This window comes from Pongo pygmaeus, chromosome 10 (assembly GCF_028885625.2).
Source record: "Pongo pygmaeus isolate AG05252 chromosome 10, NHGRI_mPonPyg2-v2.0_pri, whole genome shotgun sequence".
In the NCBI taxonomy this organism is placed as follows: domain Eukaryota; kingdom Metazoa; phylum Chordata; class Mammalia; order Primates; family Hominidae; genus Pongo; species Pongo pygmaeus.
Genome location: NC_072383.2, coordinates 50,819,537 through 50,846,786, shown reverse-complemented (window position 1 = coordinate 50,846,786; position 27,250 = coordinate 50,819,537). Strand labels below are relative to the sequence as shown.

General features: G+C 47.8%; 1 protein-coding gene across 10 annotated transcripts; it reads left to right on the top strand.

Moving 5' to 3' along the window:
- The first annotated feature begins 9 nt into the window (after positions 1-9).
- Positions 10-26,221, top strand: CSAD (cysteine sulfinic acid decarboxylase). 10 transcript variants are annotated; one of them, XM_054443207.2, is made up of 15 exons: positions 10-585; positions 10,420-10,551; positions 11,252-11,378; positions 11,464-11,554; positions 11,910-12,016; positions 12,459-12,574; positions 13,403-13,482; positions 13,779-13,833; positions 22,508-22,624; positions 22,706-22,770; positions 23,053-23,134; positions 23,580-23,779; positions 23,961-24,012; positions 24,168-24,257; positions 25,195-26,221. In XM_054443207.2, the coding sequence occupies exons 1-15, from the start codon at positions 397-399 to the stop codon at positions 25,366-25,368; spliced, it is 1,677 nt and encodes a 558-aa protein (XP_054299182.2). In that variant the 5' UTR covers positions 10-396; the 3' UTR covers positions 25,369-26,221. The 10 variants fall into 10 exon arrangements, with proteins under 10 accessions (XP_054299182.2, XP_054299184.1, XP_063528821.1 ...); XM_054443206.2 differs by lacking the exon at positions 10-585 and adding an exon at positions 890-1,079; XM_054443205.2 differs by lacking the exon at positions 10-585 and adding an exon at positions 1,134-1,244.
- Positions 26,222-27,250: the final 1,029 nt, after the last annotated feature.

Genomic DNA, 27,250 nt, shown 5'->3' with positions numbered 1-27,250 from the left:
AAAGAAAAGATAGGTGTTCCAAGAATCCCTGGACTCTGCCTGGCTCCTGTCTATTGTCTGAAGAAAAACAGAGTCTACCAGTCTTGGTTTTCCAGTTGAATTCTCTTGATGAAGCTCACGATCTGTTTCAGAAACCTGAAACCAGAAAGGAAGAGGGGAGCTGCTAAATGCAACATCTTCAGGCCATTACAACGTACGATATGAACTTTTTTTTGCTGGGCGCTCTCTGTGAAGCTCAGAACGAGGACATGAGTCAAGAAGAGTTTTCTTTCTAGGTCAATAGAAGGAACTGGTCTCCTGGGCAAGGAGGGGAAGCCAACAGGAGCAAAAGTAATTGGGGCCTCCTATGGAGGAACTCTGCCAAAAGGGCAGTTGCTTGGATTTGCCATCTCAGGAATGGAAGAAGGGGGCGGAGACCCTTTGGGGCTTTTGTGCCCAGTGGGCCGGCCCGAAAAGCTCGCACTTTACAGAGGCGGCCAGACTAAGGTGGAGGAAAGCTCAAGGGCCATCGCTGGGTGCTTCGGTGGCAGGCAGAAACGGGACTGGCAGTGCCCACACGTGCGCGTTCTCCGCGTCCGCCCGAAGGTAGGGAAACTCGCTGCGGAGGTGGAGGGCAGACAGGCGAAGCCCGGCGCAGCGTGTCGCCCGCCTCGCTCCGGCCAGCCAGCCTCTGCACCCGCTGCACCAACCGGGAGCAGAGCCGGAGAGTGCCGAGAAGCGCGCGAGGTGCGTGCTCGCGCCCGCGTCCCCTCCGAGAGCCCTCTCCTGGGCCGGGGACGCGGCGGGACGCGCGGACAGAGGGCGGTGTGCGCGCACGGCCTTTCTCCTCCCTCCCCTGGAGATCCCCCTCCCTTCGCCACGCGCCCCTCCTCCCCTCCCCTCCCCCTTCCCGCGCGGCACCCCACGGCTTGCGAGCTACTGAAGCGCTGCCGTCTGTACGGACGACGCTGCGCTCTCTGGGGCGTGCTCCTACCTGCCAGGCGCGGCCTCCCGCTGGCTCCCCGGCCGCGCGGCGCCTCCTCCAGGCCCCAGCACACCCTGCCAACCCCACGGCCGCGGCTGCCCCCACCGGGACCGAGGCAAGTTTACAAACACCAACCCCGGCCCGTTTCCCCGGAAGCACTTTCCCCTCCCCCTCGTCCTCTCCGCCGAACGGCCGCATCCACTTCCGGGCTCGGCAGCTAGACTAGCGGGGGCAGCCTCAGAGCGGGTGAGGTTGGGGACGCACGGAGAGGTGCAGCTGGGTGAGTGGGCGGCGCCGTGCGCCGAGGGCCTGGAGGAGGGAGCGCCGAGGCCCGCGCGTGCGCTGTGGCCGGGGCGTGCTCCGGCCGCCATCGAGACTGAGGGCAGGAGCCTCGGCCCTGCGGTGATTGTATGCTGGGTGCTCGATGGGAGGAGGGTGCTCGATGGGAGGAGGGTTTGCTGGGTGAGCTGGTTCAGACTCCTTGAAAAATCGTCGTCACTCTTTCTTCCTCGCGGACGTCCTGCCCATCGCTCTGAGCCGGCGCCCCAAGTAGAGCCAGAGTAGTTCGTACCCAGCCTTTTCACGTAACTCGGCCGAGGTGGTTCTTCTCCGAATTTTTTCAATCAGGCCCAGATTAGCAGATTTTGGGGTCAGCTGGGAGAGGCGTTAACTTTTCTTTGCACACTCTTGTGCGCTCAACCACAGTCTGAAAAGGAGTGTTGTCGCAGAGGCGTTCCTTGAGTAGCCCGAGGCCACACTGCTCACCTACCTGCAGAAGTCAAAGCCCCAGCCATCGTCTGCGAATCCCGAGGCCCAGTCTGGTTACCTTCTCCCCTTCCCTCTTTATTCCAGGCCGTCCAGCATCAAACACTAGCCTCCACACGTGGAAAAGACCCTTACTCCCACAGTAGACTAGTCTTAGGGGAGACCTGGCTCTTGGGCCAGGCTGCATTAGGAAAATGGAAACCAGACTATCTTCAAATTCTTCTGCGTAGCCTTAGCCATTAGAGAGAGGTCCTGCTAAACATGGACTGCAAATGCGCTTGATGGAAGGAGATGTCAATTCCACTTAAGTCCTCATTTCTGCTGTAGGTGATATTATGTCGTGACTTTAGAAGTAATGGTGATACCAAAAGAAAGAAAAACTTTATGATGAAAAAAAGACAAGGATTCTCAACTTTTTTTTTTTTTTTTTTTTTTTGGTAGACATTTCATTTCCCTGAGCCACTCCATGATTTGGGCCATTGAAAGTACGTTTTTTTGTGTTTTAGGATCATTCTAAAATAGAGACAAAATGGAGAAAGAGAGAGAGATAAAGAAACATCACCAGAAATAAGTCTTTTAAATCTTTTTTGAAAATTAGCTCCTACTTATTTTACAAATCGACACAACGCAAAAGTTTATAAAAGACACAAAATGGTTATTCTCCCCCTCTACTTGTCCCATGCTCCTGAAGGGAATCATTCTTACCAGTTTGGTATATATGCTTTTAGGCTTTTTTCTGTGTTCATACAAAAATCTTTTCATTCAGTATTTATTGAGCACCTGTAATGCGCCATACAGTGTATTTTAGACATCTAAGTCAGCTAACATTTAAAAAACTGTTGCACAGTATTCCAGTTTATGTGTGTGCCTTGTCCCATCTTGATGAACATTTAGGTTTCAGATTTTTTTGCTTTATAAATAATACAATAATGAACATCCTTAAATAGTTATCTTTTTGCTGCGGGCAGGGTGGCTCACACCTGTAATCTCAGCACGTTGGGAGGCCGAGGCGGGCGGATCATCTGAGGTCGGGAGTTGGCGACCAGCCTGACCAACATGGAGAAACCGCGTCTCTTCTAAAAATACAAAATTAGCCAAGCGTGGTGGCACATGCTTGTAATCCCAGCTACTCGAGAGGCTGAGTCACGAGAATCGCTTGAACCCAGAAGGCGGGAGTTGTTGTGAGGCGAGAGTCGTGCCTTTGCACTCCAGCCTGGGCAACAAGAGTGAAACTGTGTCTCAAAAAAGAAAAAAAAGTTACCTTTTGCATTTATAAGGATTTATAGATAGGATATGTGCTTTTATTTAAATTTAATTTTTTTTTTTTTTTTTTTGAGATGGAGTCTCACTCTGTCACCCAGGCTAGAGTGCAATGGCACCATCTTGGCTCACTGCAACCTCCGCCTCCCAGGTTCGAGCGATTCTCCTGGCTTAGCCTCCCGAGTAGCTGGGATTACAGGCGCCCGCCGCCAGCCCGGCTAATTTTTTTGTATTTTTTAGTAGAGATGGAGTTTCACCATGTTGGTCAGGCTGGTCTTGAACTCCTGACCTCAGGTGATCTACCCACCTTGGCCTCCCAAAGTGCTGGGATTACAGGTGTGAGCCACCACACCCGGCCCTATTTTCATTCTGTTTAAAGATAGGGTCTTGGTCTGTCGCCCAGGCTGGAGTGCAGTGGTGCAATCAGGGCACACTGCAGCCTCAACCTCCTGGGCTCAAGGAATCCTCCCATCTTAGCCTCCCAAGCAGTTGGGAATACAGACGTGGGCAACAGTGCCGGGCTAATTTTGTAGTTTTTTTTTTTTTTTTTTTTTTTTTGTAGAGACAGGGTTTTGCCATGTTGCCCAGGCTGGTCTCAAATTCCTAGGTTCAAGCTATCCATTGGCCTCGGCGTCCTAGAGTGCTAGGATTACAGGATTGAGCCACCATGCCTGGCCGGATATGTAAATTTTAATAGATTCTGTGAAAATGAATTGTAAAAGTTTGTAACAACTCCCATGCTTACTCAGAACCGTGTGTGAATGTTCCCTATTCCTACAACGTTGGCAATGTTTAGTGTATGCTATGAATTTTTTATACAGTTACTAGTTTAATAGGTGAAAAATAGTATTTGTTTTCATTTTCATGTCATTAATAGTGAAGTTAATATTCTCTTATTGCCTTTTTTTTTTTTTCAAGAGATGGGTCTCTGGACAGGCACGGTGGCTCAGGCCTGTAATCCCAGAACTTTGGGAGGCCGAGGTGGGCGGATCATCTGAGGCCAGGAGTTTGAGACCAGCCGGGCCAACATGGAGAAACCCCATCTCTACTAAAAATACAAAAAAATTAGCTGGGCTTGGTGTTGCGTGCCTGTAATCCCAGCTACCAGGAGGCTGAGGCAGGAGAATCACTTGAACCCGCGAGGCGGAGGTTGCGGTGAGCCGATATTGTGCCATTGCACTCCAGCCTGGGCAACAAGAGCGAAACAATGTCTCAAAAAATAAATAAATAAATAAATAGATGGGTCTCCACGCTTTGTTGCCTTAGGCTGGTTTCCAACTCGTGAGCTCAAGTGATCCTCCCACTTCAGCCTTCCAAATAGGTGGGACTATTTTATTGCTCTTTGACCATTTTAATTGTTTTTGTAAACTGTCTGTTCATATCCTTTGCCCATTAAAAAAAGGTAGATCATTTGTATATTTCTTATTGATGGTAGAAATCCTGTCTGTGTTATGGATAATAACTGTTCTTTGTCATCTGCATTTAAAATATTTTCTCTTTGTTTTTCACTTATCTTTCAGCTTTTGAGACAAAAGTCATGCTTTATGGGAAAATATTTGAAACATTTCTGTCTTTGATAGGAACAAGCCAGGGTTGTTTACTATTAAAACTAATATTTTAGGAGAGCTCCTGGCCACCCTAAAGCCTTCTTGATTTCATATATATTCATCTTACAAAGAGAAACGATTGACAATGTATCAAAACTATGGAGTTCAGCAACATGACCAGATGTCAGATTAACAAACAAAAATTATATAAATAAAATATAAGAATATAACCAACACGAAAATACCATAGAATAAATAATCCAATTCACAATAAAAACATTATATTTTGGCCAGGCGAGGTGGCTCACACCTGTAATCCCAGTGCTTTGGGAGGCTGAGGTGGGAGGATTGCTTGAAGCCAAGAGTTTAAGACCAGCCTGGGCAACATAGTGAGACCCTGTTTACAAAAAATTAAAAAATTAACCCGGCGTGCTGGCATGTGCCTGTAGTCCTAGCTACTCGGGAGGCTGAGGTGGGAGAATTGTTTGAGCCCAAGAGTTCGAAGCTGCAGTAAGACATGATTGTGCTACTGTACTTCAGCCTGGGTGATACAGCAAAATCTATTCTCTAAAATAATATATATATATATATATATATATGTATTTTTTTTTTGAGTTGGAGTCTCGCTCTGTCACCCAGGCTGGAGTGCAGTGGCGTGATCTCGGCTCACTGCAAGCTCCGCCTCCCGGGTTCTCGCCGTTCTCCTGCCTCAGCCTCCTGAGTAGCTGGGACTGCAGGTGCCCACCACCATGCCCGGCTAATTTTTTGTATTTTTAGTAGAGATGGGGTTTCACCATGTTAGCCAGGATGATCTCGATCTCCTGACCTCATGATCCGCCCGCCTTGGCCTCCCAAAGTGCTGGGATTACAGGCGTGAGCCACTACTCCCAGCCCCTTCTGGTATTCTTTTTTTTTTTTTTTGAGGTGGAATTTCACTCTTGCTGCCCAGGCTGGAATGCAATGGCGCGATCTTGGCTCACTGCAACCTCTGCCTCCCGGGTTCAAGCGATTCTCCTGCCTCAGCCTCCCAAGTAGCTGGGATTACAGGCATGCGCCACCACACCCAGCTAATTTTTGTATTTTTAGTAGTGACGGGGTTTCACCATGTTGGTCAGGCTGGTCTTGAACTCTTGACCTCAGGTGACCTCAGGTGATCCACCTGCCTCGGCCTCCCAAGTGCTGGGATTACAGGCTTGAGACACGGTGCCCACCCCCTCCTTCTGGTATTCTTATGGTTGTATATTTTCAGTTTCTGTCTTTATCTTAGCTGCAGTTAATTTTTGTCAATGGTGAGAAATAGTGAGAAATGCCACATGGACCAGTGATGCAGTGAAAGAGGTAGCCTAAAGTCAGAAAGTCAGCGATCCAGGCTTGTTCCCATGTCACCTTTGTAATTTTGGACAATTAGTTCACCTTCTTTCAGCTAAGAATCCTCATCTTGAAAACAAGAATGAATAAATACCTATTTAGGCTAATTTCTAGTACTATTGTGAAGGTCAAACGAGATAATAAATGAGAAGGAAAAACACCCTTTGCAAATCTATTATCATTACTACAGATTCTTGGTTGATGCAAATCAAATGTAAGTAGAATGCAGCATTTTTTCCAGTACCTGTAAATCATTGATTGATTTAACAAATGTTTATGTAATGCCTCTGTGCAAGTCCCTGGGGGAGGGGAGAGGACAATCAAGAAGATGGAAACTAACATTTGAGGGGTCCCTGTTTTCTATTAGTTTACTTAATGAAGGAAAAGACTTAGTTCTCTCCACCCAGGAAAGTACAGTCTAGAAGCAGAGAAAAAATTGTATACACAGGAGAGTTTGTACCTTTATTAATGTGGGTGTGGAGCCAGTGGGGTTTGTTGATTGGGAGATAGCACAGAGTACTTTAGCTTTCTAACCATAAACCTGGCTGAGAGCGCTTCAGGAGACAATTTTCTAGATCCGTTTGTCCCCAGGCAGGCCTCCTCCTGTGACCTTCCTTAACTCCCTCTTCCCTTAGGCCCACTCCATCACTTATTCAAATAGCATTGCAATGACTCCTGCTGAGTCTTTTCCTGCACCAGCTCTCTATTGCCTTAAGGAGAGCGTTAGTATTTTGTCCTTGAAGCCTGTCTTGGGCCAGTTGAACTTTCCTGCCTTTCCATGGTGACCTCTCAACTCCCTCTTGTGGCAATTTCCCTTTATTTTACATGCAGGTCTCTCTTGCCAGCTGGTTAGATGGAGCCCACAGGGCAGTTGCAGCACCGAGGGTAATGCCAGCCAGTCGCTCAGAAGTAGACAACACTCAGTCAATATTTGCTGAACAAACTGAACCCATTCCCTTCCCTGAGAGCCAGTGGGGGTTGAGGGGTTGCGTAATAGAGATGAGCACTGTGTGGCTCCCTTTGCCTTCCATTAGACCTTTGATAACAGTGGATTGAGGATTTGGGAAACCACATGATGTGCAAGGGACATCCCTTGAGCCTGATGATTTGTATATTTTAGAATTCTTGTACCCCCTTAATTTCTCCATGTATATATATATATTTTTGAAATGGAGTCCCACTCTGTCGCCCAGGCTGGAGTGCAGTGGTACCATCTTGGCTCACTGCAACCTCCGCCGCACAGGTTCAGGTGGATCCTGCCTCAGCCTCCTGAGTAGCTGGGATTACAGGCACCCACCACCACGCCCGGCTAATCGTATTTTTAGTAGAAATGGGGTTTCGCCATGTTGGCCAGGCTGGTCTCAAATCCCTGACCTCAGGTGATCCACCCACCTCAGCATCCCAAAGTGCTGGGATTACAGGTGTGAGCCACCGCACGTGGACAATTTTTATATTGTTTGAAAATAACCTTTATTTTAATTCCATAAGCAATGTGAAATGATTGTATAAAGTTATAAAAATATAAATGTGTATAAATAAGAAACTTAAAAATCATCCATAATAACAACACCCAGAAATAGCCACAAATGAATATTTTGAAGTCTTTTTCCTTCTTTTTCAGTATTTTCTTTTTTTCTTTTTTTTTTTTTTTGAGATGGAGTCTCGCTCTGTCGCCTAGGCTAGGGTGCAGTGGCGCGATCTCTGCTCACTGCAAGCTCTGCCTCCCAGGTTCACGCCATTCTCCTGCCTCAGCCTCCAGAGTAGCTGGGACTACAGGCGCCCGCCACCACACCCGGCTAATTTTTTGTATTTTTAGTAGAGACGAGGTTTCACTGTGTTAGCCAGGATGGTCTCGATCTCCTGACCTCGTGATCCGCCCGCCTCGGCCTCCCAAAGTGCTGGGATTACAGACGTGAGCCACCGCGCCCGGCCTGTATGACCCCTTTTACATGAAATGGCCAGACTAGACAAATCTATAGAAACAAAGTAGATTAGTAGTTGCCAGGGGTCGGGGAAGGGGAGAATGGGAAATGACTGCTACTGAGGTTTTTTTTTGGGTGATGAAAATGTTCTGGTGTTAGATACTGATGATGGTTGCAACAACTTTGTGAATTTATGAAAAAACCACTTAATTATACACTTTATTTTTAAATATTTATTTATTTTTTGAGACAGAGTCTCACTCTGTTGCCCAGGCTGGAGTGCAGTGGTGTGATCTCAGCTCACTGCAACCTTGTTGACTGAAATGTCGTTACGTGGTGCATGACTGTGGTGTGAGGTCTAGTGACTGTTGGCAGTGGATTATATTAGACCATCCCATTTTGAGGATGGTTGCTCCCTTTCCAGATTTTCTTGATCTTCTTGCCCTGTCATTTGGGGGGGTCCCCCAGGCCTTGGTGTTTGCTCCCTCCTCCCATCCATCTCTCCGAATGTTCTCTTCTTTAGGGAAAGGAGCCCATCACAGGCCTTCAGCTATACCCTGACTCTCAAACCTGCTTTCCATTCTAGCATCTCATCAGAGCTGTGGGCCTGACCCCCTCCCATAGGAGTATCTGTAGTCCCAGAAGACCTCCACTCAGATGAGTATTTTCAAGCAATAACCACTTTATTTCTATCCAGTTTCCCCTTTCTGCATCCCTGTTTCTTTGAGGGGTGCCATTATTTTTCTAGTCTCCCAGGCTTGAAATCCCAGGGTCATCTTTGAGTCTTCCTTCTCCTGCAGCGTAGCTCCCGTAAGTTTTGAATTCAGCACAATCCAGGGAATGAGCATGCCTGCAGATTGTTCTCTCTGTCTTTTCCTACCAACATCACTCTTATTCAAGTGTGGATCGCCTCTTGCCTTATTTACTGCAAGAGCCTGTTAATTCTTCTGCATCCTACTGCTATAAATTGGTCTTCTGAGAGCATCCATTGCACTACATTATTCCTTGCCACACAATCTTTCAGTGACTTCCCATTTTCTGCAGGATAAAATGTCGATTCCTTGGCCTGGCTGGCACTCATGACTCCTTATGTGCTCACAAAGCTCTGCCCACCCTGTCTTCACTCCCATGCTCCCGCCGGCCCAGTGTTGCCACTGACCTCAGGACAGGCCCTGTTCATTCCTGCTGTAAGCTCACGGCTTTCCTCTTCTTACCCCTGAATGCCTCTCTTCCTCCCAGTCACCCATCTCATTTCTCCTGCCCTCTTTTAGGATTCAGCTGCAGTCCCACTGCAGGTCTTTCTCAGCCTTCAGCATCCATCCATCTCCTTCTTTCCTGAATTCTGAGGAGACCTAGGATTGGCATCCAGCCATGCCCTGGTCTTTAACTGTTGCACATGTGTCTGTGTCCTCCCAGTGGGGTGAGGGGGCGTTCTCAGTCCTCAGCACCATGTGGCGAACACAGTTGGTGCTCACTACAAACAAGACTCCGAGCCCGGAAGGCACAGGATCGCGCTTGTTTAGCAAATGCTTCCTCAATATAACCCCTTTCCTTCCTGCTCCAGGAGAGGGCTTTAGAAAGCAGGGCAGTTCTGAAAAGACTGGGGGTTGGGATGCAAAAGAGGTTGGCCTGTGAGGCTTGCCTAAAGGATTTTATGTCAGCCGGCGTGGTGGCTCACGCCTGTAATCCCAGCACTATGGGAGGCTGAGGCGGGTGGATCACCTGAGGTCAGGAGTTCGCGACCAGCCTGACCAACATGGCTAAACCCTGTCTCTACTAAAAATACAAAAATTAGTCTGGTGTGGTGGCACACGCCTGTAGTCCCAGCTACTCGGGAGGCTGAGGCAGGAGAATCGCTTGAACCTAGGAGGCAGAAGTTGCAGTGAGCCGAGATTGTGCCACTGCACTCCAGCCTGGGTAACAGAGCGAGACTCCATCTAAAAGTGAGACTCCCTCCCCCTTGGTCTCCAGGGTCACCTGTGGCAGTTTCTCAGACCCTTGTCTGCCCTCCAGACACCCCCGTGCTGGGCCCTAGGATGCATAGTTCGGGTCCCCTCTTCTGCGCTGGCCCTCTGGTTCTCGCCACCCTGGGGTTAATGCAGCACGGGTTTTGCCTTTCATCTCATTTCCCATCTTCTGTCAGCTAATGATTATTCAGGGAGCTTCGCCTCACCCTGCTGTCCCTATCTCACATCTGTCAAAGTTCTCTTTAGGGCAAAGGTCATGAGAATTATGTCATGGCCATGTGACTGCTGTTTTCACCCCACTTCCTCTGCCATCTTGGTCCTACTGTTCTGAGGAGTTACCTGTACACCCTGCCTCCAGCTCTCCTGAGCAGAGAGGTAAGCTTGTCTCTGCCTTAGGTGGAAATGGCCACTAGAGTCCACCTGCTCAGCACTGACTGCCTTTTCTCTCCCACCTGTTCCCACTGGCTTTCTCCCTGGGCACTCTCACTTGCCCTTGTCTGTGCACTGGAGGCCGAGACTGAGCTGCAGGGCTTGGGCCTCAGGCCCGTTTGGGAGAGGAGGCTCCTGCTGGGTAGGTCCGGGAAGGGTTGACAGGCTGAGTAGGGAATGACTCTGCTCTGCCACAGATCCTGATGGCTGACTCAGAAGCACTCCCCTCCCTTGCTGGGGACCCAGTGGCTGTGGAAGCCTTGCTCCGGGCCGTGTTTGGGGTTGTTGTGGATGAGGCCATTCAGAAAGGAACCAGTGTCTCCCAGAAGGTGAGTCCTTTCCTCCTCCTCCTTCCCATCAAGCTTTCTTTCTTTTCTTTTCTCTTTTTTCCTTTCTTTTCTTTTCTTTCTTCCCCCCTCCCTCCTTCCTTCCTTCTTTCTTCCTTCCTTTTTTCCTTTCTTCCTTTCTTTCTTGACAGAGTCTCGCTCTGTTGGCCAGGCTGGAGTGCAGTGGCACAATCTCGGCTCACTGCAACCTCCGTCTCGCGGGCTCAAGCAGTTCTCCTGCCTCAGCCTCCCGAGTAGCTGGGATTATAGGCATGTGCCACCACGCCCGGCTAATTTTTGTATTTTTAGTAGAGACGGGGTTTCACCATGTTAGCCAGGCTGGTCTCAAACTCCTGACCTCAGATAATCTGCCTGCCTCGGCCTCCCAAAGTGTGAGGTTACAGGCATGAGCCACCACGCCCGGCCCAAGCCTTCTCTTTCTCTTTCCAAATCTGGCTCAGAACTTTCCTCCTTTGATAAGGTTTCTCCCCAGAATTCATCCCTGTCCCCCTGGGTACCTCAGGGATTTACATTCTGGGTCTTATTGTGTTCACTACTCTTGTTCATTTTCAGAGTTTTGCTTTGGAAATATCCCGAAGTTGTTTTTAGTGCAGGTTGGCCGTGTCTCGTGTCTGTGGAGGTGTGGTTTGACAGCCAGTCCACAGGCATCCCAGGCCCCCAGCATCCCCGGCTCTCTTCCTAGGTCTGTGAGTGGAAGGAGCCTAAGGAGCTGAAGCAGCTGCTGGATTTGGAGCTGCGGAGCCAGGGCGAGTCGCAGGAGCAGATCCTGGAGCGGTGTCGGGCTGTGATTCGCTACAGTGTCAAGACTGGTGGGCCCTGGCTTCTGTGAGGAGGAGACTTGGGAGTTTGCCCTGAGCTCTGCTCTGAGCTCCCTGGCTTACTGTCCTTCTCCAGGTCACCCTCGGTTCTTCAACCAGCTCTTCTCCGGGTTGGACCCCCATGCTCTGGCCGGGCGCATTATCACTGAGAGCCTCAACACCAGCCAGTGAGAATCCCAAGGCCCCTCTACCATCCCACAAAGAATTTAGGTTTGCTAGAGAGGTGCCTGAGGGGTAGGGGAGGAGAATGGTTCTGCCCTCTCTCTACTGCTTCTGGGAATCCCTGTCGGCAGAGAGTTTTTCCTCATATCCTTTGGACCCACTTTCTCCAAACTTTCTCAGGCCTCCTGACCCGTTTTCTCTTTCTTGCTTCCCTGGTTCTGTCACCAACTTGTTCTTCTCCTTGGACTGTTGCTTTGCTCACTCTTCATCGCCTCCTTTTTCTGACTCCTGTGCAGTTTAAGGGCCTGTCTGGGCAGTCCCTCCCCATCTCTCCTTTCCTGTCGTTCTCTCTCCTGGCAGGTACACATATGAAATTGCCCCCGTGTTTGTGCTCATGGAAGAGGAGGTGCTGAGGAAACTGCGGGCCCTGGTGGGCTGGAGCTCTGGGGACGGAATCTTCTGCCCTGGTTTGTGAGAAGGAGGGGGACCTTTCTTTGCCGTTTTTATGAGTTCCTCCTCCCCCACCGTTCTCTTGCTCTTAAGTATCTGGCAGGGAGGGATGATTCCTCTTTGATTCCTCTCCAGCTGGACCCAGGCCAGGCCAGGGAGGCGGCTGCCTGGTCCCCTCATGCTCTTGTTTGTCACCATTCCCTGGGGTCAGTGGTCTAGTTCCTGCTGTCTCCGGACGGGGGCTGTCTCTTGTGGGCAGCCCCAGGTGTGGAGGGGTGTGGTCAAGAGGATCTGCTGATCCTGGATCCATTCTGGGATGGCATGATCCCGAGAATTGTGGCCTGGGAGCCAGTCATACCTGCTTCTTTGATGAGCTCTTCTGGTAGAAAGGGAAGGGAGGCAAGCTCCAGTCTTGACCCACTGCTCCTTCCTCTTGCCACCGCCCCCTCCCTGTGACAGGTGGCTCCATCTCCAACATGTACGCTATAAATCTGGCCCGCTATCAGCGCTACCCGGATTGCAAGCAGAGGGGCCTCCGCACACTGCCGCCCCTGGCCCTATTCACATCGAAGGAGGTGGGGAAGAGGCACGGGCCCAACCCTGGGCTCCTGATTCTAATCTCCAGCCAGCTAAGTAGAGACCTTCCAGGCCTTCTCCCTGCTCTCCCCACTTCCTCCAAGGCCAGCCTGCCCCCGGGCAGATGTGCTTCCTTCCAATCAAGGAGGCCAAGTAACTGCTCCTGTTCACATTGCCTTCTGTTTGGGGGCAGAGAAGGGGCCGTGAGTGCAGTGGACACAGTCCATAGTCTTCCTACTCAAGAGTGTGGTCTGTGGACCAGCAGCATTGGTATGACCTGGGGCTTGTTAGAAATGCAGAATCTGGCCGGGTGCGGTAACTCACGCCTGTAATCCCAGCACTTTGAGAGGCTGAGGTGGGTGGATTGCCTGAGCTCAGGAGTTTGATACCACCCTGGGAAACATAGTGAAACCCCTTCTTTACTAAAATACAAAAAATTAGCCAGGCATGGTGGTGGGCGCCTGTAGTCCCAGCTGCTTAGGAGGCTGAGGCATGAGAATTTCTTGAGCCTGGGAGGCGGAAGTTGCAGTGAGCCGAGATGACACCACTGCACTCCAGCCTGGGCGACAGAGGGAGACTCTGTCTCCACAAAAAAAAAAAACAACAAAAAACAAATGCAGAATCTCGGGCTCCACCCCAGACCCCAGACCTAGTGGACCTGAACCTGCATTTCATTTTAACCAGACACCCAGGCGATTCGTATGCACGCTAACATTTGAGAAGCCCTGGTCTACAGGATCCCATTTGTTGGAGCTCACACTTGACTTTTACCTTCTCTCCCCTCCCCCATCAAGTTGTGCTAACTTGCCCTCTGCCTTCCCCTGCAGTGTCACTACTCCATCCAGAAGGGAGCTGCGTTTCTGGGACTTGGCACTGACAGTGTCCGAGTGGTCAAGGCTGATGAGAGGTGAAGGTCCTTCTGCCCACATGGCTGTGACCTAGCTTTGCACAGCGTACCTTCCTGTCGCCAGAAAGCTCTGGCATCAGACCCTTACCGCTGGTGGACCTCTCTCCCCTCGCTATTCAGTAGAATTGCTGTTCCTGTCTACCAGAGCCTGCCAGCGTCTCCCACCTCTGCCCTGAGATCTGTTTCACCCCCTGAGGGAAAAACTAGCACTGTCGTCTCTGCATTGCTAACCCCACCTTACCCTGCCTTCAACAGAGAACCTGTCCCTGCTCTACCCTCTGCATTTTCTTTTTCAGAGGGAAAATGGTCCCCGAGGATCTGGAGAGGCAGATTGGTATGGCCGAGGCTGAGGTGAGTGAGTGAGGCTCACTGGGGTGATATAGCCTCCAACCGTCTTCGAGGGTTATTTGGGCTCTCCTTGCTCAAGGCACCCTTCATCCCTCTCATCTCCATGCCCATCTCCCCTGTGGGCTGAAGTGACCGTGGAGAGCCTGGGGGTGAGGACACTACATTGCTTTCTGGGGCTCTGCCCAGACACCTACGCCGGATTGGATTCTGAGAGGCAGGACTGAGTGAAGGAGCGAGTCCCAGGCAGCACCACAGGGAGGGTGCTGGGGGCCTGCCCTGTAGTGTAGAAGGTTCCTGTGGGCTGCGAGGGTCTGCGCAGGGAGAGGCTGAGGAGGGGAGAGGCACTGGTGAAGGCTGTGAGTAGTGGGGATGAGGGGACATTAGCACTCTCCTCTACTTCGAGGGGTATGTAACTGCTACAGCCACCTTGGAGGGCATTTTGGCACCATCTATACAATTTTATTTATTTTTATTTTTTAATAGTTTTTGAGACAGAGTCTCACTCAGTCACCCAGGCTGGAGTGTAGTGGTGTGATCTCAAAAATGATAATAATAAATAAATAAATATAAATGTAAATTTTTTTTTTTTTTTTTCTGAGATGGAGTTTCACTCCTGTTGCCCAGGCAGGAGTGCAATGGCGCGATCTCAACTCACTGCAACCCCCACCTCCCAGGTTCAAGTGATTCCTCTGCCTTAGCCTCCCAAGTAGCTGGGATTATAGGCATGTGCCACCAGGCCTGGCTAATTTTGTATTTTTAGCAGAGATGGCATTTCTGCATGTTGGTCAGGCTGGTGTCAAACTCCTGACCTCAGGCAATCCGCCCGCCTCAGCCTCCCAAAGTGCTGGGATTACAGGCATGAGCCACTGCACCCGGCCATTTTTTTTTTTTCTTTTTTGAGACAGAGTCTCGTTGTGTCACCCAGGCTGAAGTGCAATGGCACGATCTCGGCTCACTGCAACTTCCACCTCCTGGGTTCGAATGATTCTCATGCCTCAGCCTCCTGAGTAGCTGGGATTACAGGCGTGCGTCAACACGCCTGGCTAATTTTTGTATTTTTAGTAGAGATGGGGTTTCACCATGTCGGCCAGGCTGGTCTTGAACGCCTGACCTCAAACAATCCACCTGCCTCGGCCTCCCAAAGTGCTGGGATTATAGGCGTGAGCCACCATGCCTGGCCATAAATGTTTAAAACAAAATTTAAATGTCCATTAGTAGACAAAATAAATTATGGTATATCTATGTGTCTTAGTTCCTTCCTCTGTAAAATGGACAGAATATAGAATTTGCCACATAGGGTTATTGTAAGGATTGAATGAATTAGTATATGTAAAGCACTTAGAATAGTTCCTGGCACATAGATGCACTGTATAAATACAAGCTACTGGTATTGTTGTTATTATTATTTATTACTATTATTAGAGTACTGGGTAGCCATTTAAAAGAATAGGTGAGAATATATATACTAACATGAAAGTATCTCCACTGTATATATTAAATATTTATTGCAAATTGCCATATAGAACGGACATTATGAGCCCATTTTTGTTATTTGGAACAGGATATATTATTGATATATGGATGTTACCTCTGAGTAGCAGTAAGGGCAGCAATTAGAATAGTGATATTTCTCTTTTTATTATAGAAACTTTTTTGGTAATAGTTTTATTGATATATAATTCACATAACATATAATTCACCTAACATATAATTCACCCACTTAAAGGGTACTATTTAGTGGTTTAGCATATTTGCAGAGTTGTGCAAACATCATCACAATCAGTATTAGAACATTTTTATCGCCCCCTAAAGAAACCCCATACCCTTTAGCCATCCCTCTGTAATTCTCCCAAAGCTCCCAGTTCTAGGCAACCAGTAATCTACTTAGTGTCTGTATAGATTTGCCTGTTCTGAATTCTGGAATCATATTATGCATGCCTTTTGTGATGAGCTTCTTTTACATAGCATAATGTCTTCAAGGTTCATCCAACCTGTAGCGTGAATGAAGTGTAGAAGCACTTCACTTCTTTTATGGCCAAATAATATTCCATTAAATGGGTATACCATATTTATTTATCCGTTCATCAGTTGATGGACATTTGGGTTGTTTCCACTTTGGAGCTCTTATGAATAATGCTGCTATGAACATTTGTTTACAGATTTTCGTGTGAAAATACATTTTCATTTATCTTGGTTATATACCTAGGAGTGGAATTGCTGGGTCATATGGTAACTCTGTATCTAACCTTTTGAGAAACTGCCAGGCTGTTTTCCAAAGTGGCTGCACCAGTTTACAATCCCACCAGCAGTGTATGAGGGTTCCAGTTGCTCTACATACTCACCAGCACTTGTCATATCTTTTTTTGATTATACCACTTAGTGGGTGTGAAGTGGGATCTCATTGTGTTTTGATTTGATTTTCCCTGATGACTAATGATACTGAGCATCTTGTCATGTACTTATTGGCCATTTGTGTATCTTCTTTGGAAAAATGTCTATTCAGATCCTTCACCCATTTTGTTTTTCATAGAACTTTTATTCCAGTAAGGAAGACTGACATTCATAAATATATGTAAAAATACTGCATATGTGCTATGAAGGTGAGGTACATTGTGCTCTTTGAGCATAGAATACAGGAGAATTGACCTAATCAGGAGGTGAAGGAGTCAGGGAAGGCTTCCCTCAGAAGGGATGGTTGAGCTGAGACTGGAAAGGAGAAAAGAAATGAACTAGGTGGTGCCCCTTTGGGTAGACAAGAAGATTGTGTGTGTGTGCAGAGGCCATGGGATATTTCTGGAATTGAAGATATGGAGCTGGAGCAGCTTCCCCCCTTTGCCTGGACTGTTTCCACCCCACCTGTAGCCTTCCTCATCCATGGATACTTGCTTGGGGCTGGTGCTGCCATCCACCCCCACTCTCCTAGTCATCAAGTGGGCATTTGAAGTGTGTGGAACTGTTTTATTTTGCTTTGTTTTGTGACACTAGCCAGAGGGCATTACTGTGTTTATTGAGAGGGAAACAGGGATCCTAAACATTTTTGTAATAAGCAGGGATAGCTCTACATGAACAAGAACTGACTCACCCAACATGCCAGTAGGGTCTCTGTTGAGAATCTGCTGCCAGTTCTACTTGTTTTTTTGTGTGTGTAACATAAAATTTACCATCTTAACCATTTTTACATGTACGGTTCAGTAGTGTTAAATACATTCACATTGTTTTGCAACCAGTCTCCAGAACTTTTTTCATCTTGTTTTTTTGTTTTGTTTTTTTTTTTGAGACAGAGTATCACTCTGTCCCCCAGGCTAGAGGGCAGTGGCACAGTCTTAGCTCACTGCAGCCTCTGCCTTCTGGGTTCAAGCGATTCTCGTGCCTCAGCCTCCTGAGTAGCTGGGATTACAGGCCCCCCGCCACCAAACCTGGCTAGTTGTTGTATTTTTAGTAGAGATGGGGTTTTGCCATCTTGGCCAGGCTGGTCTTGAACTCCTGGTCTTAAGTGATCCGCCCACCTTGGTCTCTCAAAGTGCTGGGATTACAGTCATGAACCACCGCACCCAGCAGAACTTTTTTCATTTTATAAAACTGAAACTCCATACCCATCAAACAACAACTCATTACCCCTCTTCCAGCCCCTAGCAGCCACCATTCTACTTTCTGTCTCCATGACTTTGACTACTCTAAGTACTTATATAAGTGGAATCACACGGTATTTGTCTTTGTCTTTTCTTTTCTTTCTTCTTTTTTTTTTTTCTGGAGATTGAGTTTCGCTCTTGTAGCCCAGGCTGGAGTACAATGGCGCAATCTCGGCTCACCGCCGCCTCCACCTCCTGGGTTCAAGCAATTCTCCTGCCTCAGCCTCCCAAGTAGCTGGGGTTACAGGTGTGTACCACCATGCCCAGCTAATTTTTTGTATTTTTAGCAGAGACGGGGTTTCACCATGTTGGCCAGGCTGATATCAAACTTCTGACCTTGTGATCTGCCTGCCTCGGCCTCCCAAAGTGCTAGGATTACAGGCATGAGCCACAGCACCCGGTGGTATTTGTCTTTTTCGATTGGGTTATTTCACTTAGCAGAATGTCTTCAAGGTTCATCCACGTTGTAGCATGTGAGAATTTTCTTCCTTTTTAAGGCTGAATAATATTTCATTGTACATATATGCCATATTTTGCTTATCCATTTATCTGTTTGGGTTGCTGTTTGGAATCTCTTTGAGACCCTGCTTTCAGTATTTTGGGTGTATACTCAGAAGTGGAATTGCTGGAGTATATGGTAATTCTATTGAATTTTTTTGAGGAACTGCCATACTGTTTTCTATAGTGGCTGTATCAGTTTACATTCCTGCAGTGCACAAGGGTTCTAATTTATTCACATCCTTGTCAACGCTTGTTATTTTCTTCTTCTTTTTTTTTTTTTTTTTGAGATGGAGTCTCGCTCTGTCACCCAGGGTGGAGTGCAGTGGCGTGATCTCAGCTCACTGCAAGCTCCGCCTCCCAGGTTCACGCCGTTCTCCTGCCTCAGCCTCCTGAGTAGCTGGGACTACAGGCTCCCGCCCCCACGCCAAGCTAATTTTTTTTTGTATTTTTAGTAGAGACGGGGTTTCACTGTGTTAGCCAGGATGGTCTCGATCTCCCGACCTTGTGATCTGCCTGCCTCGGCCTCCCAAAGTGCTGGGATTACAGGCGTGAGCCACCGCGCCTGGCCAACGCTTGTTATTTTCTGTTTTGTTTTGTTTTTTTTGAGACAGAGTCTTGCTCTGTCACCCAGGCTGGAGTGCAGTGGTGCGATCATGGTCACTGCAGCCTCGACCTCCTGGGCTCAAATGATTCTCCCACCTCAGCCTCCCAAGGAGCTAGGACCACAGGCGCACGCTGCCACACTTGGCCAATTTAAAAAATTATTTTTGGTAGAGACACATCTCTACCAAAATTCCATTTCGCTGTGTTGCCCAGGCTGGTCTCAAACTCCTAGGCTCAAGCCATCCTCCCACCTCAGCCTCTTAACAGTACTGGGATTACAGGCATGAGCCACCGCATCCCCTCATTTTCTGTTACTTTGATAGTAGTTATCCTAATGGGTGTGAGATGGTAACTCATTGTAGTTTTGATTTGCATTTCCCTAATGATTAGTGATGGTTGAGCATCTTTTCATGTGCTTATTAACAATTTATATATCTTTATTGAAAAAATGTCTAGTCAGATCCTTTGCCCATTAAAAAAATTACGTTGTCTTTTTATTACTGAGTTGTAAGAGTTCTTCATATATTCTAGATGCAAGTCCCTTATCAGATATATGATTTTCAGATATGTTCTTCCCATTCTCTAGGTTCTCTTTTCACTTTTTTGAAACTTTTATTTTAGATTCAGTAAGTACATGTGCAGGTTTGTTATAAGGGTATATTTTGTGATTCTGAGGTTTGGGGCACGATTGAACCCATCACCCAGGTAGTGAGCATAGTACCCAATAGGTATGTTTCAACCTTTTCTCCCCTCCCTCCCGCTTCTTATAGTCCCCACTGTCTTTTGTTCCCATCTTTCTGTCCATGTGGACTCAGTATTTAGCTCCCACTTACGAGAACATGTGGTATTTGGTTTTCTGTTTCTGTGTTAACTCACTTAGGATACTGGCCTCCAGCTGCATCCATGTTGCTGCAAAGGACATGATTTCATTCTTTTTTATGGCTGCATAATACTTCATGGTTTGTATATGCCACATTTAAAAAAATCTAATCCACTGTTGGTGGGTACCTAGGTTGATTCCATGTCTTTGCTATTGGACTTTTCACTTTTTTGATGATGTCCTTTGAAGTACAAAGGTTTTAAATTTTGAAGTCCAATTTATCTATTTTTTCTTAGGTTGCTTCTGCTTTTGGTGTTATATTTAACCTAATCCAAGCTCACAAAGATTTACTCCTATATTTTCTTCTAAGAGTTTTATAGTTTTAGCCCTGGGATTTAGGCCTGTGATCCAATATGAATTAATTTGAGGGTGTGATCTGAGAAAGGCATTCAAACTGCATTGTTTGCATGTGGATATCCAGTTGTTCCAACATCATTTGTTGAAAAGACAATTCTTTCTTCAATAAATTGTCTTGGCATCCTTGTTGTAAATCAGTTGACTGTAAATGTGAGGGTTATTTCTGGGTTCTCAGTTCTGTTCCACTGATCTACATGTCTATCCTGTAGACTACATTGTCTTGATTCAGCTGTAGCTTTGTAGTATGTTTTAAAATCAGGATGTGTGAGTCCTCCAACTTTGTTCTTTTCTTCAAGATTGTTTTTGGCTAGTCTGGGTTTCTTGAATTTCCATATGAATTTAAGATCAGCTTGTCCATTTCTGCAAAGAGGGTAACTGGGATTTTGATAGGAATTGTGTTTATTCATCAACATGAAACATCTTTCCATTTATTTAGGTCTTTAATTTCCACAGTGTTTTGTAGTTTTCAGAGTATATGCTTTATACTTCTTTTGTTAAATAGATTCTTAAGTATTTTATTCTTTTTGGTGTTTTTGTAAATGAAATTTTCTTAATTTCATTTTTAGATTGTTCATTGCTAATGTGTGTAGAGATACAATTGATTTTTGTATATTCTGTCTTTTGGAAGAGTTTGTGAACTGTTACCAATTTTTCATTAAATGTTTGATAGAATTCATCAGCAAAGCCATCTCTGCCTGGGCTTTTCTTTTCTTTTTAACTTAAAAAAAATTGAGACAGGGTCTTGCTCTGTTGCTGAGGCTGGAGTGCAGTGGCACGATCAGGGCTCACTGCAGCCTTGACCACCTGGGCTCAAGTGATCCTCCTGCCTCAGACTCTCACTGTGGTAGATTTTTTTTTTTGTTTTTGGAGACAGGGACTCACTCTATTGACCAGGCTGTAGAGCAGTGGTGCAATCATGGTTCACTGCAGCCTTGATCTCCCAGGCTTAAGTGATCCTCCCACCTCAGCCTCCCAGGTAGCTGGGACTATAGGAGTGCACCCCTATACACTTATTTTTTTTTCTTTTTTTTTTTTTTGAGACGGAGTTTTGCTCTTGTTGCCCAGGCTGAAGTGCAATGGCGTGATCTCGGCTCACAGCAACCTCTGCCTCCCGGGTTCAAGCCATTCTCCTGCCTCCACCTCCAGAGTAGCTGGGATTACAGGCATGTGCCACCATGCCCGGCTAATTTTGTATTTTTAGTAGAGACGGGGTTTTTCCATGTTGGTCAGGCTAGTCTCGAACTCTGGACCTCAGGTGATCTGCCCACCTCGGCCTCCCAAAGTGCTGGGATTCCAGGCGTAAGCCACCACGCCCAGCCTATGTTTTTTTTTCTTTTGTAGAGGCGAGGTCTCACTAGGTTGCCCAGGCTGGTCTTGAACTCCTAGGCCCAAACAATTCTCCTGCCTTGGCCTCCCAAAGTGCTGGGATTACAGGCATGAGCTACCACATCCAGCTGTAGTAGTTTTAAAAATTACTAATTCAATTTCTGCATAAACTTTTGTACTATTCAAATTTATTTATTTATTTAGAGACAGAGTCTCACTTTGTCACCCAGGCTGGAGTGCAGTGGCACAATCTCGGCTCACTGCAACCTTTGCTGCCCAGGTTCAAGTGATTCTCCTGCCTCAGCCTCCTGAGTATTTGGGATTACAGGTGCCTGCCACTGCGCCTGGCTAATTTTTGTAGTTTTAGTAGAGACGGGGTTTCACCATCTTGGCCAGGCTGGTCTTGAACTCCTGATCTCGTGATCCACTTGCCTCGGCCTCCCAAAGTGCTGGGATTACAGGTGTGAGCCACCGCGCCCAGCCTATTTATTTACTTTTGAGACAGAATCTTGCTCTTTTGCCCAGGCTGGAGTACAATGGTGTGATCTTGGCTCAGTGCAACCTCTGCCTCCCGGGTTCAAGGGATTCTCATGCCTCTGCCTCGGCTTCCGCCTCCCAAGTAGCTGGGATTACAGGTGTGCACCACCACATCCAGCTAATTTTTGTATTTTTTAGTAGAGACGGGGTTTTGCCTTGTTGGCCAGGCTGGTCTTGAACTCCTGGCCTCAAGTGATCCACCTGCCTTGGCTTCCCAAAGTGCTGGGATTACAGGTGTGAGCCACCGTGCCTGGCCTATTTGTTTATATTTTTTGAGGCAGGCATTCATTCTGTTGCGCAGGCTGGAGTGCAGTGGCAGAATCATAGCTCATTGCAAACTCAAACTCCTGGGCTCAAGCAATCCTCCCATCTCAACCTCCTGAGTAGCTGGGACTACAGGCATGCCCACTACACTTGGCTAATTAAAAAAAAATTTTTTTTTAGAGGTGGGGTCTTGCTATTTTGCCCAGGCTGGTCTTGAACTCCTGGCCTCAGGCAATCCTGCCTTGGCCTCCTGAAGTGCCGAGATTATAGGTGTGAGCCACTATGCCTGACTCAAATTTTTTTCAGTGGCATTGGATCTTCCAGTAAAACATTCAAGTTTTTTGAGAGTATGAGCTTTGGAAATAGAAACCTAGGTTCAAATTCCATCTCTGCAGCTTCTGCTTGGATCTTTGAATCTCAGTGTCCCTGGCTGCACATTAAAAAGGACAGTAACACATTGTTGTGAGGTTGAAATGGGCCATTTTAGGCATGCAAAGAGCTTAGAGCTGGGCCCAGCACCAGGCTCTGAGTAGCTTTTGAGATGACTTTACATCTTTCTCCCTCTACATTTTGGCAACAGGGTGCTGTGCCGTTCCTGGTCAGTGCCACCTCTGGCACCACTGTGCTAGGGGCCTTTGACCCCCTGGAGGCAATTGCTGATGTGTGCCAGCGTCATGGGCTATGGCTGCATGTGGATGTGAGTGGGACTTCGGCTTGGGGGTGCGGTGGGGTGGGCTGAGCCAAGGCCAAGGCCCACGTTGTTCCTCCTGCTCCACAGGCTGCCTGGGGTGGGAGCGTCCTGCTGTCACAGACACACAGGCATCTCCTGGATGGGATCCAGAGGTGCATACAGTCCCCTTCTTCCCAAATCCCGCCCTTCAAACCATTGGTCCAGAGAATCATCATGGACTAGGGAGTTTAACATGGCTGGGGTAGGAGGCTGAGGGGAGGGGGACTGGAGAGAGGATTGATTGGAGCTGGGAGGTCAGACATGGCAATTCTTCCTGATGCTGGGGTGAGGGTGAGACCAAAGCCCCTTTACTGGGGACCTGGAAAAGGAGGAAGGGCTCTGGTTGGGCAGCTGGAGGAGGAGCCACTGACGTGCCTTTGCTCCACCCCATCCAGGGCTGACTCTGTGGCCTGGAATCCCCACAAGCTCCTCGCAGCAGGCCTGCAATGCTCTGCACTTCTTCTCCAGGATACCTCGGTGGGTCTGCCCCTGCCCCTGCTCCGGCCCCACCTCTCTCTGGAGCTCTGCCTTCTCTATCCCACCTTAGATAAAGTTCAGGCCTTTCTCTATTCTCCTTACCATCCCTTCTGAAGCTGCATCTCAGCTACCACCCTAACCTGTATTAGGCTCCTTCACTCCCCCAGGGTCCTCTCTTAAAAGGGAAAAGTTTCCAGCTTGAAGTTGGAGTCAGAGGTATCCTGGAGTTTCTAGCTTGAGGTTGCCATCAGAGTTTGGGAAGAACCCTGGGTATTGGGAGGAAACCCAAAGAAAGGGGTTGGAGCCAGCAGGCAGCCGTCCCAGCAGTGCCGCCTGGCTCCAGGGAAAGAAAAGGGTATCCTGAGCTAAGACCCCCACAGTGCAGCCCTGGAGGAAAGCCTCGGTGGAGAGGGTAGGGTCTGACAGTCTCCTCACCCCCACACAGAACCTGCTCAAGCGCTGCCATGGGTCCCAGGCCAGCTACCTTTTCCAGCAGGACAAGTTCTACGATGTGGCTCTGGACACGGGAGACAAGGTGGTGCAGTGTGGCCGCCGTGTGGACTGTCTGAAGCTGTGGCTCATGTGGAAGGCACAGGGCGATCAAGGGCTGGAGCGGCGCGTCGGCCAGGCCTTTGTCCTTGCCCGGTAGGCGGGTGGAGGTGGGGGGTCGTCCCTGTTCCTCTCTCCTGGGTCCATGCCCCTCCCTCTTTCCTGCTCCCGGGATTACTTTTCTCTCGGTTTCTCTCTGGCTCATTCTACGTGGGCCTCTTCTGTCTCGATCTCTGCTTTTCCTCCTCGCCTGTGGTTTCTCAATCTCTGTTCACAGGTACCTGGTGGAGGAAATGAAGAAGCGGGAAGGGTTTGAGCTAGTCATGGAGGTAGGACCCCCTTCTCTTTTGTGGCCCCTGCCCCAGCCTAGCTCTTTTGCAGCCCCCAAGCCCCAACTAAAGCCCTAGTGGAGGGAAAAGGGCAGGGAGAGGGAAAACGGTCCCCCTTCCTCAGCTCACACCTTCCTCTTTCTCATTCCTGTCAGCCTGAGTTTGTCAATGTGTGTTTCTGGTTCGTACCCCCCAGCCTGCGAGGGAAGCAGGAGAGTCCAGATTACCACGAAAGGCTGTCGAAGGTAGGCGTGCTGCGCTGCTCTCCTTACCCGTTAGAGAGCTGATGCAGCTGATGCGCTTCTGCCCCCTGTTGGCTGGGAGTGGCATGGCAGGTCCCCTTGCTGGTCTTGCTCTGAGGCGTGGACACTCTCTTTTCGGTAGGGGTGGGGATGGGGAGGAAGGTATGTTTCTGGGAAGTAAGAAGCAGCGAGGGGTGTTACAGGAGAAGTCAGAGAAGTTACCAGTGTGTAGTACACAGAGCCTTGTGCTGGCAATTGGGCTGGGAACTCAGGCCCAGGACAGATATGAGGCAGAAAGATCATGGAAGAGCCTTATTACCCGTGCTGGGGACAGAGCAACCCGAGAAGGCCAGTCTAGAAGTGTCATCTGGAGGCGAGGAGCTGTGTTATATCCTGGTCCCTAAAGATAGAGTGGTACTAGGTGCTGCAGATAATCTGAAAGGACAAATGTTCTTGCCCTTATGGAGTTGTTATTATAAGACAAGAGTTACCTACTTGGAAGCAATGTGTTCAAGGCAGTGTTGTAAATTACTTGCTAGATCACAGGGCACAGATTAGTATTATCAAAAATATTACAGGAATTAAGAGAGGGGAGAAGAAGATGTTGACTAAGGCTTAGATGACCAAGGCTTGAAGTTAGACTAAAGCAGTGTTAGGAATCAAGAGAAAGTCAAGATTTGGCAGAAAATGTCCCACAGGACAGATTTCTTGGAGATAGGAGAAATGGGGAGAAAAGCAGAAGATAGAGAAGGCCAAGCAGGTTAGATATGACAGAAAAGGTAAACTGAGGCCAAGGTCAAGGTCTGAGCAATGTGTGCTACCCCCAGAAGGTGGCTGGGTGGGAAGGAAAAGCACCTCTGGAAGCCTGGCAGGACAAGAAGCTAGCCTACCTGTCAGCCGACCCAGGCTGCAGCTGGAATCTCTCTCTACCCTCCCACAGGTGGCCCCCATGCTCAAGGAGCGCATGGTGAAGGAGGGCTCCATGATGATTGGCTACCAGCCCCACGGGACCCGGGGCAACTTCTTCCGTGTGGTTGTGGCCAACTCTGCACTGACCTGTGCTGATATGGACTTCCTCCTCAACGAGCTGGAGCGGCTAGGCCAGGACCTGTGAGCCTTCTCTGTCTTGCTGCCGGCCTTGATACCACCCCTCACCCGCAGAGTCACTGCATTCCCTCCCAGCCTTTGAGGCCGGGCGCAGTGGCTCACGCCTGTAATCCCAGCACTTTGGGAGGCCGAGGCAGGTGGATCACTTGAGGTCAGGAGTTCGAGACCAGCCTGGCCAATAAGGTGAAACCCTGTCTCTACTAAAAATACAAGAATTAGCCGAGCATGGTGGGCCATGCCTGTAAACTCAGCTACTCAGGAGGTTGGGGCAGAATTGCTTGAACCCAGGGGGCAGAGGTTGCAGTGAGCCGGGATTGCACCCCTGCACTCCAGGCTGGGCAACAGTACCAGACTCTGTTCCAAAAAAAAACCCAACCAAACAAACAGCCTTTCTAGGCCACAGTGACCTGTGCAATGTTTATATGCTTTGACCTACTAACTCTTTCTCCTAACTAAATATTTGATTTTAGGAGAGTGTTTAAATAAATTACAGTATGTCTATATGATGGAATGTTATTTGCCATTAAAATTATGTTTACAAAGATAATTTTTATTGACATAAAAATAACTTTAATGTAATTTATATTGAAAAAGCTGAATACAAGTCTTTATATACAGTAATATTTGAGCTATGTTCAAAAATACATAGGAAAAGACTGATGAATGAAATATGGCAAAATGTTAATAGTTTTCCCTGGAATAGAATAATAGGGAATTTTAAAACAGACTCCTTTAAAAAAACAAAAAAAGAAAAAACACATAGACTCCTTTATATCTTTTGAGCTCCCTTCCTTTTATTATGTAATGAATATGCGTTGCTTTTGTAATAGGAAAATAATAAAGTTAAAATTTCAACTGCATTCTTTTGGTATGTTTTTAAAATTTATTAACATTCAACCAGCCGAGCACGTTGGCTCACGCCTGTAATCCCAGCACTTTGGGAGGCCAAGGTGGGTGGATCACAAGGTCAGGAGTTTGAGACCAGCCTGACCAACATGGTGAAACCCCGTCTCTACTAAAAATACAAAAATTAGCCGGGAGTGGTGGCGCATGCTTGTAATCTCGGCTACTCAGGAAGCTGAGGCAGGAGAATCACTTGAACCCAGGAGGCGAAGGTTGCAGTGAGCTGAGATCACGCCATTGCACCTTAGCCTGGGCGACAGAGCGAGACTCTGTCTCAAAAAACGAAGCAAAACAAAACATTCAATCAAGTAATGAGGAACTTTATTTTTTTGTTTAAACAAGATGTGGCCAAGTGTGGTGGCTCATGCCTATAATCCTAGCACTTTGTGAGGCTGAGGTGGGAGAATCGCTTGAGCCTGGGAGTTCAAGACCAGCCTGGGCAACATAGCAAGACCCCATCTCTAAAAAAAGAAAAAATTTTAAAAATTAGCCAGACATGATGGTGCACACCTGTGGTCTCAGCTGTCTCAGAGGAGGTGGTAAGATTGCTTGGGCCCAGGAGGTTGAGGCTGCAGTTAGCTGTGATTGCGTCAGCACTCCAGCCTGAGTAACAGCGTGAGAATTTGTCTCAAAAAGGTAAAATAAAAAAGCATGTGTAAGAGAGGAACAATGTTTTTTTTTTTTTTTCCCCCAAAAACCTTTAATGGGAGAGAAAAAAGCAGAGTCGATATACCTAATGTAAATGATGAGTTAATGGGTGTAGCACACCAACATGGCACATGTATACATATGCAACAAACCTGCACGTTGTGCACATGTACCCTAGAACTTAAAAGTATAATAAAAAAAAATATGTACATATATATATAAAAGAAAAAAGCAGAGTCACCCTATAATCAATTTTACTTTGGTGACATTGAAACAAAATGGGCACTGATTGGATCTTGAGACCAGAGCCTTATGTAATTATCAATCTTGAAAAATCT